This window comes from Montipora foliosa, chromosome 3 (genome assembly GCF_036669935.1).
Source record: "Montipora foliosa isolate CH-2021 chromosome 3, ASM3666993v2, whole genome shotgun sequence".
In the NCBI taxonomy this organism is placed as follows: domain Eukaryota; kingdom Metazoa; phylum Cnidaria; class Anthozoa; order Scleractinia; family Acroporidae; genus Montipora; species Montipora foliosa.
The window spans coordinates 52,671,393-52,686,392 of NC_090871.1; the positions used below are offsets into that span (position 1 = coordinate 52,671,393).

General features: G+C 39.7%; 1 protein-coding gene across 1 annotated transcript; it reads left to right on the forward strand.

The window, feature by feature from the left end:
• The first annotated feature begins 3,870 nt into the window (after positions 1-3,870).
• On the forward strand, positions 3,871-13,803 carry LOC137997650 (uncharacterized). The gene is made up of 5 exons (XM_068843755.1): positions 3,871-4,065; positions 8,265-8,311; positions 10,208-10,603; positions 12,407-12,631; positions 13,324-13,803. The coding sequence occupies exons 1-5, from the start codon at positions 3,996-3,998 to the stop codon at positions 13,525-13,527; spliced, it is 942 nt and encodes a 313-aa protein (XP_068699856.1). The 5' UTR covers positions 3,871-3,995; the 3' UTR covers positions 13,528-13,803.
• Positions 13,804-15,000: the final 1,197 nt, after the last annotated feature.

Consider the following 15,000-nt stretch of genomic DNA (forward strand, 5'->3'; position numbering starts at 1 on the left):
AAAGCAAGTGGGGTGAAAAAGTACCTTGATCCAGGAAATCTTGCTAAATGGAAATTATTTGTGGATTCGCAACTTCAGATTTTCCGTGGACGGCAACCGGAAGAGAACATTTCGCGTGCCAGGCCAATTGTATCTCCCAGATTTTTGTACAAATCATCTCTAATGTAGAAAAGGTACTTAGCAACATAAATGTGGTTGTGTGAAGAAAAGTTAAAAGGGAAAACAGCTCACTTCCGGTTCCCGTCCGCGTTGCAAAAACGCGAGTGCTTAAGCTCTCTATTAATAATTTCTTTATGGCGCACGCCCTATTACATCTGTTTCCTTGAAGAGTCCTGAGAACTAGAGCGAATCCGAATACGTTTGGGTACGTATGGACGTGCAAATTTGATTTGATTACGCTACGTATGGATGAATGATATTTTTGAATCCGGAAAAAAAAAACGTTGCGGATTAAAAAATATCCGTATGCGTGTGGACGGTGCCTAGGTGCTTTGTTTTTTCTCCGAAACTAATAATAAAACAAATTACATACGGATGCAATCGTGCAAAGTGTTACAAATCCCAACTGGATATAGAAAAGTCTCACAAATGTTAAGTCGTCAGAAATACTGTTTTGAGCTGCGTTTGCTTGTTATTTCTTGTTGGAAAGCTTTTAGATGCTACAGCCGCAGAATTTTGGCTTAATTGCAGAATACCCCGCCACCCGAAGTTGTACCCCCTTAAAATTGGGATACTTGGCTACGCAGTTTATGCACGCTCTTTCTTTTTTATGTTTTTAGAACGAGACATAGACACGCTAGGCGGCTACGCGGCTACGTGGCTTTGCGGCTAAGCGGTTACGGAGCTGCACAGTTCAACGTATATTACCTCGTTCTTCAATGATCTATGAGCCGAAGTGAACAAGAACGGGCTAAACTTCAGAATACCCGGCGACTGCAATATCTCATCAAATCGTGCTACCGCAGTCCCGCAGTTGACATAATATACATAATATTTTTATATAAACATCACGAAATATGCCGCTTGCATCGAACGCGTTGGTGTTGACCTTGTTGGTCCTTGCTACCGCAGTCCCGTAGTCGCCAAAATGAATAAGCACTAGTTTACTGATTAGGCCTAAGCATTCTCGTAAAATTTTAGCTTTCATTTTGCGGTTCGGTCAAGTACACTTTTCATCGACCGCGGTACCACTCCATTTCAACACTGAGGGCGCGTTTTTTTATCCACAATTCTGGAATAAGAATGGTTGGTACGGAATGCTAGGAAGAATTCGGTTTGTCTGCATAAAAAAAAAAAACGTCAGTCGAGATGAGCGGTCCTGGATCGAGTAAACATTGCGTAACAAATATGACGGCCGACGAAGAGGCTGACATTGCTGCCGTTATCGAAGCAATTTTCCTTGTCAACAAAGAGGAGGAAGAAAATCGGGAGACTGTTTTGGATTTGCTGAATGTTTTGGCAGTCCTATGTACAAAGGAGAGGCAAGCAATTGCTAAATTGCCTTTTTCTTATACGAAACATCACTGAAAAACCTCGACCCTTTTGGTACAATGAAAGTGTAACGTGATTTTTTCTCCGGTAAAGACGTATTTGAATTCGCAGCACTCATCTTGCCGTCCGCCATCTTGAATTTTTATTCGCAACATTCTGTTCATTCTGCCCCTGGAAGCAAAATGGATGGAATGGCGGTCTTTCCATTCCGGAATAGGAATGCGAAATAGAAAAACGCGCGCATTTTACATTCTAGCCATTCTCATTCCAGAATTGTGAATTTAAAAACGCGCCCTCAGGGGCCGACCATTTAACTCTTGAGGGGGGGTGGGTGATTTTGAAAAAATATTTCCTGCAAGCGCTTGTTGGAAGAAAAACATTGCATGCAGCACAAATGAAATAGAAAAAAAATGTTGCAAAGCTATTTCATCATTCCTGGGGGGTTTTACAAAACCCCAGCTAAACTGCAACCATTCAGGATAATCTGCAAGACAGCGAGCCACTCTGGTTAGCCTATTAAAATGACACATTGATTGGCCTAAATAACTCTCTGGTTAGCCTAAACGTCACACCGGTTGGCCTACAGTTAGCTTAGGTAGCTTGCGGTTTGCCCTTATAATGGGATAAGGGATTTCTTGCTTGCTCGGTTCACATGGCTCCAAGTCATAGGAGTCATGCAAGCCATCACGGTTACCCTAAATTACACATTGGCTAGCCTAGTTAGCACTGCAGTTAGCCTACAGTTCCTTAGGTAGCTTCCAGTTATTGGGATCAGGGATTTCTGGCTTGCTGGCTCGCACAGTATCCAAACTCGTTAGCTTATCACAAGCAGTAATGGAGTTAAATTTTTCTATTTGAAGAATCAAGTTTTATTAGACAAAGAAAAATCATTTGTTCATTTTTAATCTTTTCAACTGAAGCATTTTCATATAATTACTTTCTATTGAAATATAAGGTTTTTGCAATGTCTTATATAATATAAGACAACATATAACAAATTAGACCATGATCAACTAACTTTAATTCTGCTTTCACATTAGTTTTGGAGATTGCAGTCCACTTTTAAATTGTAACTTATGATTCTAGCAGTAATTACCATGCTATGAGCATTTCTGAACTGCTTTTTGCCATTTTTAGCTGTTTTTTAAATTAAGAAGCTAAACATTTTCAAATCTACCTGTGGAGCATCACTTTATAACATGAGAATACGAGAATGATTTTGTATAGCTTACAACATTTTAAGGCTTTGTAGCTCCATATTAGAACTATTACTGCAATAACCACAATGCAAAATGTAAATACATTCTGTAAATGTAAACACGACACTTTTGTGAGGAAAAAAAATCCTGCTGAGAAACGAGGAGAGGAAAAAATATCCTGCAGAGCATTTAGGAGGGAAAAAAATATCCTGCTGACCAGAAATCACTCACAAACTGCGTTGCCAAGTATCCCGATTTTAAGGGGTACAACTTCGAGTGGTGGGGTATTCTGCAGTTACTCCGAATTTTTTTCCCTTGACGCGGGCTGGGCACATCAGTTTGCCGCGGTTTAAGATGTACAATCTGATCACGTGCGAGTCGAAGAGTTCAAGTTGTTTTTTCCTAGGGAGTTGGTGCTAAACAACCTTATTCTAAATTTTTACGGTGTAATGTAGTTTTGGTTTTCATGAAAAACAAATTTAAAAAATAATTAACTCCAATTATTAATTAAAGGAAAAATGGAGACATTGAGATACTATTGTTTTAAGTTACCATAATGACTAACAAACCAACTTGTCAAGGTATCAGGGCCAGGTTATATCCCTTAGTTAAGTTATTCAGTAAGACGCTTCCCCACTGTCCAGTCTCCCTCACAAGCGCTTTTAGTTTCGCCGCGCAACTCCCCTTCCCACAAACGAAGACCGTTGCGTGACGACGATAAAAACGGCTGCGAAGGAGACTACCAACTGCCAAGCGCACGAATTTCGATCTTTTCACCACAGCCATCCCAAGCTCGGAAAGAAGTAAGGACAGTGGTGGATCTACTGAGGGAACTTTACAAAAATGAAACAATTAGCCTAATTTTGTTGCCATGGTGTATTGCTGCCTTTCTGTGTGGTTATTTTCCCAATGTAACGCAACAAGCATTTTTCTCGTTTCCAGTGTTGCCACGCCATATAAGAAGAGGACATTGTCTGGGACGCCCACTAAACTTAGCCAAGAAATATCTCAATGAACACAAATATACATCAGAATCCAATGAAAAAGGTTGAACTTTCATTTTATTCTTCGATCGTCGTACAAGTAACCGTTGTTAGTTTTTGCCCCAACGTGACTCGGACACTGCCCACTGAGCTTGGGATGTCTGTGGTTTACGTAGCGTGCAGAGGTGGTTAAGGACATGTTTTGGCATGGTCCAAAGGTTGTTCGCTCTTATATAATAGCTTCGGGGTCTGCCAATGATCTCACAACATCAGCAGATTTTTGAACGTCAAGAAAAGGAAACAATTTGCAGCCATAGCCAAGATGATAAGAGCAGTGGTGTTTCTTGCATTAGTCGTCATCCCGTTTCATTTACTTTGCAACTCAAAAGCAGGTGATCTTTTGTTTAGCTTGCTGTGCTAATGTTATAAAACTAACCGAGATTTCGGATCGGTGGGTAAACTTCCTACTCTGGCCAATATAAACCTCCAGATAGATGATTAAGTATCTTTTATTTCCGAATCACATCTATATCAATACTCTTGTGTTTGTTATTGGTTTTAAAAATAAGATAATCGGAATATTGCAAGTTATGCAACAATTGACATTTAGGTACTCTCGGAGTTTGTCGCTTTGGGCTGTCATCGCAAGAATTTTAGGCGTAATAATGCACGATTTAATTAACTTTTAACTCACCAGAGAGCTTCGTGGCAAAACTGGATGGTAAATTTAAGTATCCACATCTCAGAAAAGTTTTCATTCATTTATTTCTACAGATCAGTGATCAAGCGTTGTTAAGTAAAAGTACTAAATTTAACAGGCATTGCTCAAATCATTCGAAGCATTTTTGTCAGTTTTAAGACCAAAAAAGACTTTGACAATATGAAATCGAAAGACAACCCGATCAGTTTTTGAAAGTTCAAGGGGGATATGGTTACTCCACAAAACGAAGAAATACAATCCGCGATTATAAGAAGTTTTTTTGGCACAACTCGAATGTCATTATATATTCTTAATGTATTCAAATCTATTGTACTATGCTCCTTGCCGCTTATCAACTCTCTGAATTGAAAGAGCAAATTTAAATGCTCTCTGTCGCGAAATTTTGGCAAATTCAGTGACTTGGTGCTCGCAACCAATCAAGAGACTAAAAACTTTGAAGGAAGGTTTAAATAAAAATCAAATACAGAAGGAGACAGGGATGGGCAAAACTGTTGCACATCTCATTGATTTTAAAAATACAGGTATCAGAATACTGCAAGTCTGGCAACAATTGAAATTTAGATCGATACGCTTCGAGTTTTTCGCTTTCTGCTGTCATGGTCTTTCATTGCCGGAATTCATTTAATGGACTTTTAACTTACTAGAGACTTTCGTGGCTAAACCGGATACTAAATATAATTAACCACAACTGTGCAAAGTTATTTTTTCTTTCTACAGTTCAGTGATCAAGCGTTGTTAAGTAAAAGTACTAGCTTTTGCCCGTTTTAATTAAGACCTAATAAGACTTCAAAAATATGAAATCGAAAGCCATTTCGATCAGTCTTTGAAAGTCAATTTTCAAGTGGGGGTATGGTTACCCCGAAAAGGAAGAATCACAATCCACAATTATAAATTTTTTGGGCACGATTCGAATGTATTATATATTCTAGATGTATTCAAATCTATTGCACAATGCTCTTTGCCGCAAAACAAACTTATAAACTCTCCGCTGTGTTTCGAGAGTTAGGCAAATTCAGCGACCTGGAACTCGCAACCAAATCAAGCGAGACAGAAAATAAGAGCTTAAAACTTTATGGGAAGGTTTGAATAAAGTGACATCAAATTCAAAAGGATACTGGGATGGGCGAAACTAAAGAAGAATAATAAAATGCACTGGAATTTTGGTTATTTGAAAACTGTTCAGCTCAACAGGTTTTCAAAGTTCAGAAAGTTAATCTCTCTGGTTTGCAATTTAAATTATCTATGCTAGAGACACATTTTGCCACAAAGCTTTGAGTTGAATTGTTTGAAAGCAATTTCTTGGTTATATTGGGTAGGGCCGGGTAATTGGTAAAACCAAACAAAATCAAATGCACTGCCATAATAAAATGCCTTTGATTTCCTCTGGGCCTTACTCAATTATCAAATGTGAATTATTGACGGGTGTCAAGTGTAATCCGAGAGTGAATTTTTTCTTTCTTTTTTTTTTGCGCGGTTTTTTGGCTCAGTGGTTTTTGTAAGCCGCTTTTGTTCAGTTTCTTCGATGGTTCTGCAGGTTTTGGCAACATATGAGAGATATTTAACAATTATTCCATGAGCGCACGTTGGATATGAGTTGGCTATAACCACTCTCATATCCAACAAGCGCGAATGGAATAATTGTTTTATTAAATTCCTTAAACTCCAAAAGTTTAGAAGTACGAAATACTAGCGAAAAAAGGGAGAAAATCCTAGCGAAATCGAAAAAAGTTGATGAAGATGCGATGTTGTGTAATACCTCGTGGTCAGACAGACGCAGGCTCATCACAAAAACATTTCTTACCTTTTCGCGTATCTCTAAGCTTCGAAAGTGATCCAAACTTTCCACAAAAACGTTTTTCTTTTGCTTTATACCGAAAGAAATTTCGCTTTCTGGCGTAAACGTTTTTAGTTTAGCAACGCTAAGCGCAATCATTTATCATATGATGGTCTAAATGACCGTAATCTTTCCTAATTGTATTTCATAGATAGCTGCCTAATTTTCTTAGCCCTTATGGTTGTTATAGGCAGCTAATACCTTATTTTTCAGTTTCAAAAATCATTGTATTACTTTCTTGTTTCCTGTTGGTATTAATAAATAAATGTTGTTGTTGTTGTTGTTAAGGTCAAACTAAGGTATATGAGCTGATAACCGAGATTGAGTGAACCAATCAGAGCACGTCAATTGCATTATCCGAGGTTGAGAATTTAATAAGACCGAATATTAAATACCGTTGAGTTTTCGTGGAGACAGCCCTATGTTTCCGCTCGCAAAGTGTATTTAAAAATGGCCGTTTTATACTACAGACGTATAATGCACGTATCAGCGGCCAGCCCGGGGGGCCGATCCCAGGGCACCCAGGGCACCCAGGGCACCCAGGGCACCCAGGGCACCCAGGGCACCCAGGGGCTTGCAAAGGCTGCCCTCAAAACGTTCTCCAAAGGTTTTGATATTTTCCTCTGATCATCCTAGTACTCGGGAAGTTACCCTGCAAACATTTGGTTTTTCCTACGCTTCCCGGGAGAGAAACCACAGCGAGCAACCGTTTGATTTTTCATCGAGGATGTGCGAAGTAAGTCACAATCCACGTGATGTATTTGACATCACTTCGTCTTATTTCGCGGGAAATCACTACACAGCAGGCTCGCCCAAACGCAGCAGTTACGTAGCTGAACGCACTCGCAAGCGCCAAAACAAGTTTACTAACTCGTTTTACCGGTTCAAATTTAATTTATTTGTCCTTGGCGCTGGACGGCGGCTCACTCAAAGAAACGGTTGCTCGCGGTAGTTTCTCTCTCGGGAAGCGTAGGAGAAACCAACTGCTCGCAGGGTATCGAGAAGTCAGTAACAACTTCAAAATAAAGTTTAAACAACAGTTTATTGCTAAAATTGAATTCCTCAATTTATGTCTTTAACAGCTTCTTTAACTAAAACACAACTTAACCCTTAAAGTCTCATACTACAAATAAGAAGGAAGTTCCCGTTTTGATATGAAAAAAAACATAAACAGTCTCATGTTAGGTATACCCCTAAACTAAAGTGTACTGTCCCATCACAAATTTACATTGCAACCAAATGTATGAGGAAGAAGGTTCAAAAGTTGTAGGGATGGTTAAAACTCATTGTTGACATCCTAGGTAAGCTCTATATACAAACACTTGTCCTTTTAATAGGAACAAATATTAAAACAACGAAATTTTATATACGTTTGATCTGCTACAAATGTATGATTTCATATAAATGTATTTTATAGCACTTTCGTCAGAGATCACTAAGGAAATAGGAAGCAAAATACCTGTTTTGTTCAAACTTTTTCGCGTACTCTTTCCCGCGTTCGTTGTCAAGCCCGGATTCCTTGAAGAATTCTATCCAATCCATGATCTGTGGAACAGAACGTTTTATAAATACATCGTGTACCAACTGCTTGTGTTGTCACAATTTGCTCAATTCTATAGGTTCTCAAAAACAATATCAGAAAAGTTTTAATCTTAAAATAGTTTTCAAGAAATGCTATTTGTTTCCTCCAGTTTTCAGTGGAGGATGGATGAATTGTATTTGCAAATTTGAATGATAATAAAATTTACTCACCTTAGAAAGCAAAGACTTTCGAAATGCAGTCGGGCGTTCACCCGATGAATTTACCTTGTGACAGCAGACGATGTGCAAATCCCGTGCGTGGATCCCCGGAGGTTTTGCCACGCCACGGAATAATTACCGCTGGACCTCGTGACAGCAGAGCATTAGCAAATCCCGTGGGTAGATCCCCGGGGAGTTTTGCCAAATAGGGGAAAGCACTCTTATGCCCCTGTCCCCTACCAGGCCCGTGGGTTTCCCTGGGGTTGCCCGCTAAAGATGCTAGTTTTTTCTCATAGTTTTAGCCCTGTCAAGACAGAAAAGACATTCCCAGCACCCATCTGAGGTAAGTTTAATGTTGTTTTTTTCCTCGTGGATTGCATCGATCAGCCAATGATCGAATTATATAATTAAACCAACGGCACTGTAATCTTTTAACAACAATGATTTTTGTGCGGTGTACTAAAACCCGAAACACCAAAACGCCTAAACGAAACCAACGAAACAATCGAAACACCTAACGAAACCACCGGAACGCTCGAAACATCTATAAAAACTTGAACAAAACCATCCAAACAGAATCATATTAAACACCGTTAACTGAATAAACACCACCGATGCTCGACGTCCGGATGGATTGTCGCTTCGAGCTTTCTATTTCAGCTGTTCTTTATTCACAATCTTTGCAGATTCCCTCAGAACAAACAAAGAGTGAAACCAAAAAGTTCTCTTATTTTTTGTATTATTTTTCCTTCTACATCTCAAATTAACTATGTCATGCTTGTGAGGTGTCTGCCCATGAGCACACAAAGACCAAACACAACAGCACTTTCATGCACCGGTGGCTCAGTGCTTGAGCAATGGGCTCTGACCCAGGAGGTCGCATCGAACCCTGGCCGGATCAACACTCAGGATCTTAAAATAACTGAAGAGAAAGTGCTGCCTTTGTAGTTTCATCTGCGAATGGTTAGACATTCAAGTCTTCTCGGATAAGGACTATAAACCGTAGACCACGTCTCACAAATATCTTCTAGCATGTTCATAAGCTCCCTATGGGATGTTAAAAAATCCACACACTATTCGAGAAGAGTAGGGGATGAAGTCCCCGGTGTTGTGACTGTTCCGTTCTCACTCTCCAGGAGAAGAGGCCGGCTTGGCGGTGATGTCTCTAAAAAGGCTTGTGGTGTATGAGGCTACCTAAGCAGAAACAGCCATAAGTCAAAAAGGGACTTTGCCGAGAGTTGGAATAACGAAGGCTTTCTGATTCCTGAAAAATTGAAGCGTTTGGCGTAAAAAACGACGTTGGAAACAGTGCAAAACTACAACAACAAAACTACCAGGCGACAAAGTTATAATGAAAAGAATGTCGACGCAATTTTAAATTATTGTGTTATTGAAACGTATTTGCATTTCGAAGAGATAGTTTATGGTGGAAACTGAATCTGTGGCTATTTTGATTGTTTCGTTGTTTCGATGGTTCCAGTGGTTTCGTTTTAATCGGTGGTTTCGTTCCCGCGGTTTCGTTTCGGTGTTTCGGGTTTTAGAACATGCCGATTTTTGCCACACTTCAGTAACCAATGTGAAATGCAAAAAGGGCTGTTAATGCCATAACGATATTCCACTGACTGTAAATCCCCGGTGAAAATATAAACCTCTGGTTCTTTCTTATAAATTTTATTTTTTGGGTCACGATTTTCTTACACATGCGTAGTAGTTCATTTGAAATTCTTTTTCATGATTTCTCTCTTTTAGTTTGTTCTAATCGATTTTTCGTTTACCTCTCAATTTAATTCTTTTTAATCGATTGTAAGCCATTATATTTCTTTAAGTTTTTCAAGTTTTCCAAAAATAATCTTACATGAAAGGAGATGTTTCAAAGAAGGAGTGGAACACGAGGCTTTCCAGACGACTGCCAAATCCATTTAGCCATTATGATCAGGGAAACATTAATGGTATATATTTGTTTATAGAAACGTTTTCATACGACTGGAAATGATTGAGTCAGCAGCTGAGCAATGTTGGCCAAAATCAATCAATCGAAAGATGTTCGCGAAGGTTAGAAGTTAAGACTGTAAGCGACCAATCCCATTTTGTCGATCTAAACTTGTCACCAATGCGACCTCAGTCCAGGTGTCTCTTCTTCCCATTCGTTTCAACTTTCGTCGTCTAGCGAGAACTTGGGGCCCATTTGAACAGTTTAACGTGGAGCTTTCAGCATTTTCATTAAGCATTTTGTTTGCAGATCACGGTAACTCTTAAGTTGGAATGGAATGCCACGATTGTGGGGAAATCTATCCCCGCCGGTTTTACGACAAAAGTAACCAACGGTACTGTTCTTATTGATGTACTGAACAAAGCGGCTGACGCTGGGAATCAAGGACCTTTCAGCAAATACGACACCACATATTACAAGGGACTAGGTTATGCGATCACCGCTATGAATGGTATTAAGCAGGACCATGGTACCGCTACATATTGGGCAATTATTGATGGAAAGACTGGTGGAGGCATTCCATGTGGGATAAGCTCTTACGTTCCAGCTAGTAATTCCATCACAGTTTTCCGCTTCACACAAACCTTTGGCCACAGTGGCCCAGTAAGTGGGTATTGCAAGACAGCAGCTCCTTCGTCTAACCAGGTCAGTCAACTTCTTGTCAACAATCAAGCCTGGTCCAAGGATTTCTTGCTCAAAAAACCTGTTCGGAAGGCGCGAAACAAGCATACAATGTTTCTGCTTTTGTCATGCACATATCTTGCTCAGAACTGTCTTATTGACCTCGGCGGGGACACTGAAAGGGGATAAATGTATAGATGTTTGAAGAGTGGTTTATAAACGAAATTGAGAGCAGTGATCCTCGCACTTAGATGTGTTATATTTCGTTTATAACCAGCACTTTAAACATACAATTATTTCAGTCATCGAGTCCTTTCACGGGAACACATGATCTCAACAAACTGACCTGCTCCCAACTGTGTGGCTTCATAGCTCACTTGGTAGAGCATTGCACCGGCATCGCAGAGGTGTTGGGTTCGAATCCCCTTGAAGCCAGCTGAAGGGACAATTCCTTAAATTGTCCAGATAGAGCGGTTTTCAATCAAGTGTCGTAAAACCAAAACTAAAGTAATTACTTTGGCCAATCAAAAAAAAAAAAAAAAAACAGAGACAATCCAGTGAACAATCAAAACTCGAAGTAATTACACGTAGCCGATACAAGGCGCGGGAAAATATTCACGCGCGAGCTACGATTGGTTTTGGTTTCACTTCTGATTGGTTGCAAAAGTAGCGAAAGAACTTTGAACCAATCACTGAATGAAGTAATGCAAAACCAAAGTAATTCTCTAATTACTTTCGACACTCAATTGAAAACCACTCTAAGTGCGAAGATCACTGCTCTCAATTAGGTTAATATTTCTCGCCATGTCTTGTATGATGGTGATCTTACTGTATAAAGTGGGAGGCGTGGTGGCCTCATGGTTAGAGTGTTCGACTCCGGATCAAGTAATCCGGGTTCGGGTCCTGGCCGGGGACATTGTTTTGTGTTCTTGGGCAAGACACTTTACTCTCACGGTGCCTCTCTCCACCCAGGTGTATAAATGGGTACCGGCGAAATGCTGGGGGTAACCCTGCGATGGACTAGCATCCCATCTAGGGGGGAGTATAAATACTCCTAGTCGCTTCATGCTACGGAAACCGGAGATAAGCGCCAGCCTGATGGGCCTTCTGGCTCGTAAGCAGTGACTTTACCTTTACTGTATAAAATGCCTACCTAGTTTTGTATTTTTACGGTCCTTTTTTGCCGCTATGTTCGTTGTCGTTCTTGAACGACTCGGTTAAGTATAGGAAATCGTAAGAACGTGAGTGCATTTGGTGATTTATGGGCACGAGTGGTGTTTTGAAAGTGCTCCAAAATTGCACTCGCCGTAACTTTCAAAACATCACGAGTGACCATAAAATTTCGAAATGCACGAGCAAGTTCAACACAAACACTCCATCGCTTTGTTTGCATAGCAACTTCCGTATTGAACTCTATAACTCTATAAACTATTTATGCGTTCGTCATTGCCCAATCAGAAACGCGATATTTTATTGAGCATATAATAAGTCGTGTAAAACGTATGTCCAAAAAGTGCAGCTAACCGGACGCAAGCTGAATTTGTGTCGCTATAACTACCGTTTTTTGCAACACAACGGATAACGGTTGTTTCTAGGTTAGGGTAATTTACATCGTTCACGTTAACTTGAAGAGTACATTTATACGGGCAGATGATGTAGACAGTCCAGGACAAGCAGCGTAAGGTACACATTGTGACATTAATAATACAGACCTTGCATCTCGTCATCTTCCATTTCAGAAAATATCTTTAGTTACCTCTAAAAGCTAAACTAGAGCTTACAGACTCAATAATAAAGAAACGATCTTATTACTGATTTGATATCCAGATAACGTCACCCATAACAGTCACTATTGGTCTGCACTGGGACATATCGAGTATTGGAAAGCCCATACCTGCCCCATATACCACTCAGGTCACCGCAGGAACTGTTCTTGTCGAAATCTTAAACAAAGCCGCTGAGGAAGATTCCAACAGTCCGTTCAATAGATATGAGTCTACGTATCATGCTGGCTTGGGACGCTCCATAACTGCCGTGAATGGAGTCCAGCAAGTATGTATTTAGAGCTTTCTAAAGAAGCAAATTTCAGCAAAAGGAGAATGACGCAGGTCTTTGATGCTCGTCGATAGTTCTGTGATGAGCTTTTCTACTCTCTACAGCAATCGCAATGAGTCGTACAATAATACTACGATTGCGTAGCCTTGTCATTCATTTTCTCTGCGATCTCACAACTTCTTTTCGCCCGCAATACCTTGTGGGCTAGACAACAAAGGAATTACATTTTCTACTATAATGTTGACCCTTTCAGACCTGAAATCTTTGATTTCAGAGGGAGGGGATTTAGTTTGTTGTCACTTTATTCTTTGCAAGATTGTATGTTTTGGAAGTCTTTTTCTTGGACGAACGCTACCTAGGAAACAATTAATCAATAAATCCTTGGCCTTGATTTTCACCACACTCTTTCGCATCCGTAACTCGACAGCGACATCTGCTAGGGAGGGAGATGGAGCGCAAACTCGTTTTCTTTTCCTGAATCATAGATAGGCACCTTTTTTGCTTGCATGCTCTACGAAATAACTTTGCCAATAATTTTTTGCCATTCTTAAAGCCTGAAATTTTATCGCGATAGTTCCTGGGGGTAGGGAACGGAAAAAGCGGATCCTAAAAGAAAAGAAGACTGTGAGGATGTCCAGGTCTGTCCCAATTGCGGATGCGCGGGTATTAACTTTCATTTGTCTCTTTAGGATCCAGAAACTAACACCTATTGGATGATTTATGATAACAAAACAGGAAAGTACACATTGCTTGGAGTGGATCAGTACAAGCCAGCTGATGACTCTGTCACAGTCTTCCGTCTCGAAAGCCAAAATTCAGCTCACAAATATTTGGGTATAGGAGCGCTGACCTTGAGCGCATTGGTCGCAACAGAACTGTTGTTAGTCTGGTAACACCGGAGGTTAATACCGCATTTACAGTCAATTGGTATTTTGAAATGTAGGCCGCAAGCACATAGAAATGGTAAAAGCAACGTCACAAAGAAAACGAAGATTTAGATATCCTGTGGGAAGGCTGTCTTGTTAATAAATAGGAAGAACGAAAGCGTTCATGAACTTCCTCTTCTCCGAGAGAGTCTGCCTGCATGAGAATGGCGACTGGAAAATCTGCGTTTATTTGTATTGAGTGTCATTAAAAAGAGTTGCTTGAATGCCTAATTTGGCGTAGAATTGGGTTGGTTGAGTTTATATTTTCCTCTTTTTTTTATTTTCTTCGAAGTGGCTGACACCGGTTAATCGATACCAACTTAGATTACAAGAAATGCCAAATTGTGTGGCCAAGACAAAAAGTTTGTGTGGTGATGATACGTCCACTGGTGTTCCCACCACATTTCTTTTATCCTCTGTAACACATTATTACTCGGGATTTCCAGGGGAAAGACCCGAAGCTAAATTTGGGCTTCGTCTATTTTACAAAAAATAAGCGGTTTTTTTAAAAACATTTAACGATAAAAAATTGCGATAAAACATTTCGTAAAACCATATTAAAAGTTTGCTGACGACGTTTCGACGTTTGGCTAACGTCATTATCAAGTCAAAAAGTGAAAGATAAAAAAATGTTTAAATACTAAAAAGACAATAGGCGATGGAATGTTAAAGAGTTTTGCGGGAATGGAATCAGTCTGCGTGTCGAGACTAGGATTGCGCTCCTTGATGAAAATCATGGCATGGACAAGACAGTCAAATTTTCCTTAGGACTTTTTTAGAATGCGGAATTGGTTTTCTTTGAGGAGGCTTGTATCCTCATGGGGTGTCGAAAAAGTGCCAACTGAGGAAAATTTGTTTGTCCTCCCAAATTTTGCATAAGCATTGTGTCCAGTTTCTCTTTCAACTTACAATAGTTCCAAGAGAAAACAAGAACAATTCTTATGCAAAATTTGGAGGGACAAACAAAGAGTATTATGGTATTTTCCGAAATGGCCTATTTAACCCTTAACCCTTTTTGTGGTGTTCACACTTTGCATTACAACACACACAGATACAATTTGGTTTTATTTTCCTAATACTAACTCAGAAACAGCTTTATTATTATTATTTTTTTGATTCCCCAGGTTCTCAACTTGTTATTTCAAAAGGTTTTCTTAAATTATAAAATGTTATTTATATTTAGTTGTGTTTTTATTTGTTTGGATATGGATATATTTTTAGTTTCTGTCAATTGACACCTCACGGAATTTTTCCCTGGAAACACCCAAAAGAACGACTGATTTATACACATAATGGGATTTTTGTCCTGGTCCATCCAATAGAACGAATAATAATTATTTATACACCTGATGGCATTTTTTCCTGGAACCATTCAGCCTTCTTTGGCTTCCTACTTCCCATTTCGTAGTAGTATTTCATGGCATCGGGCGTTTTCCTTGT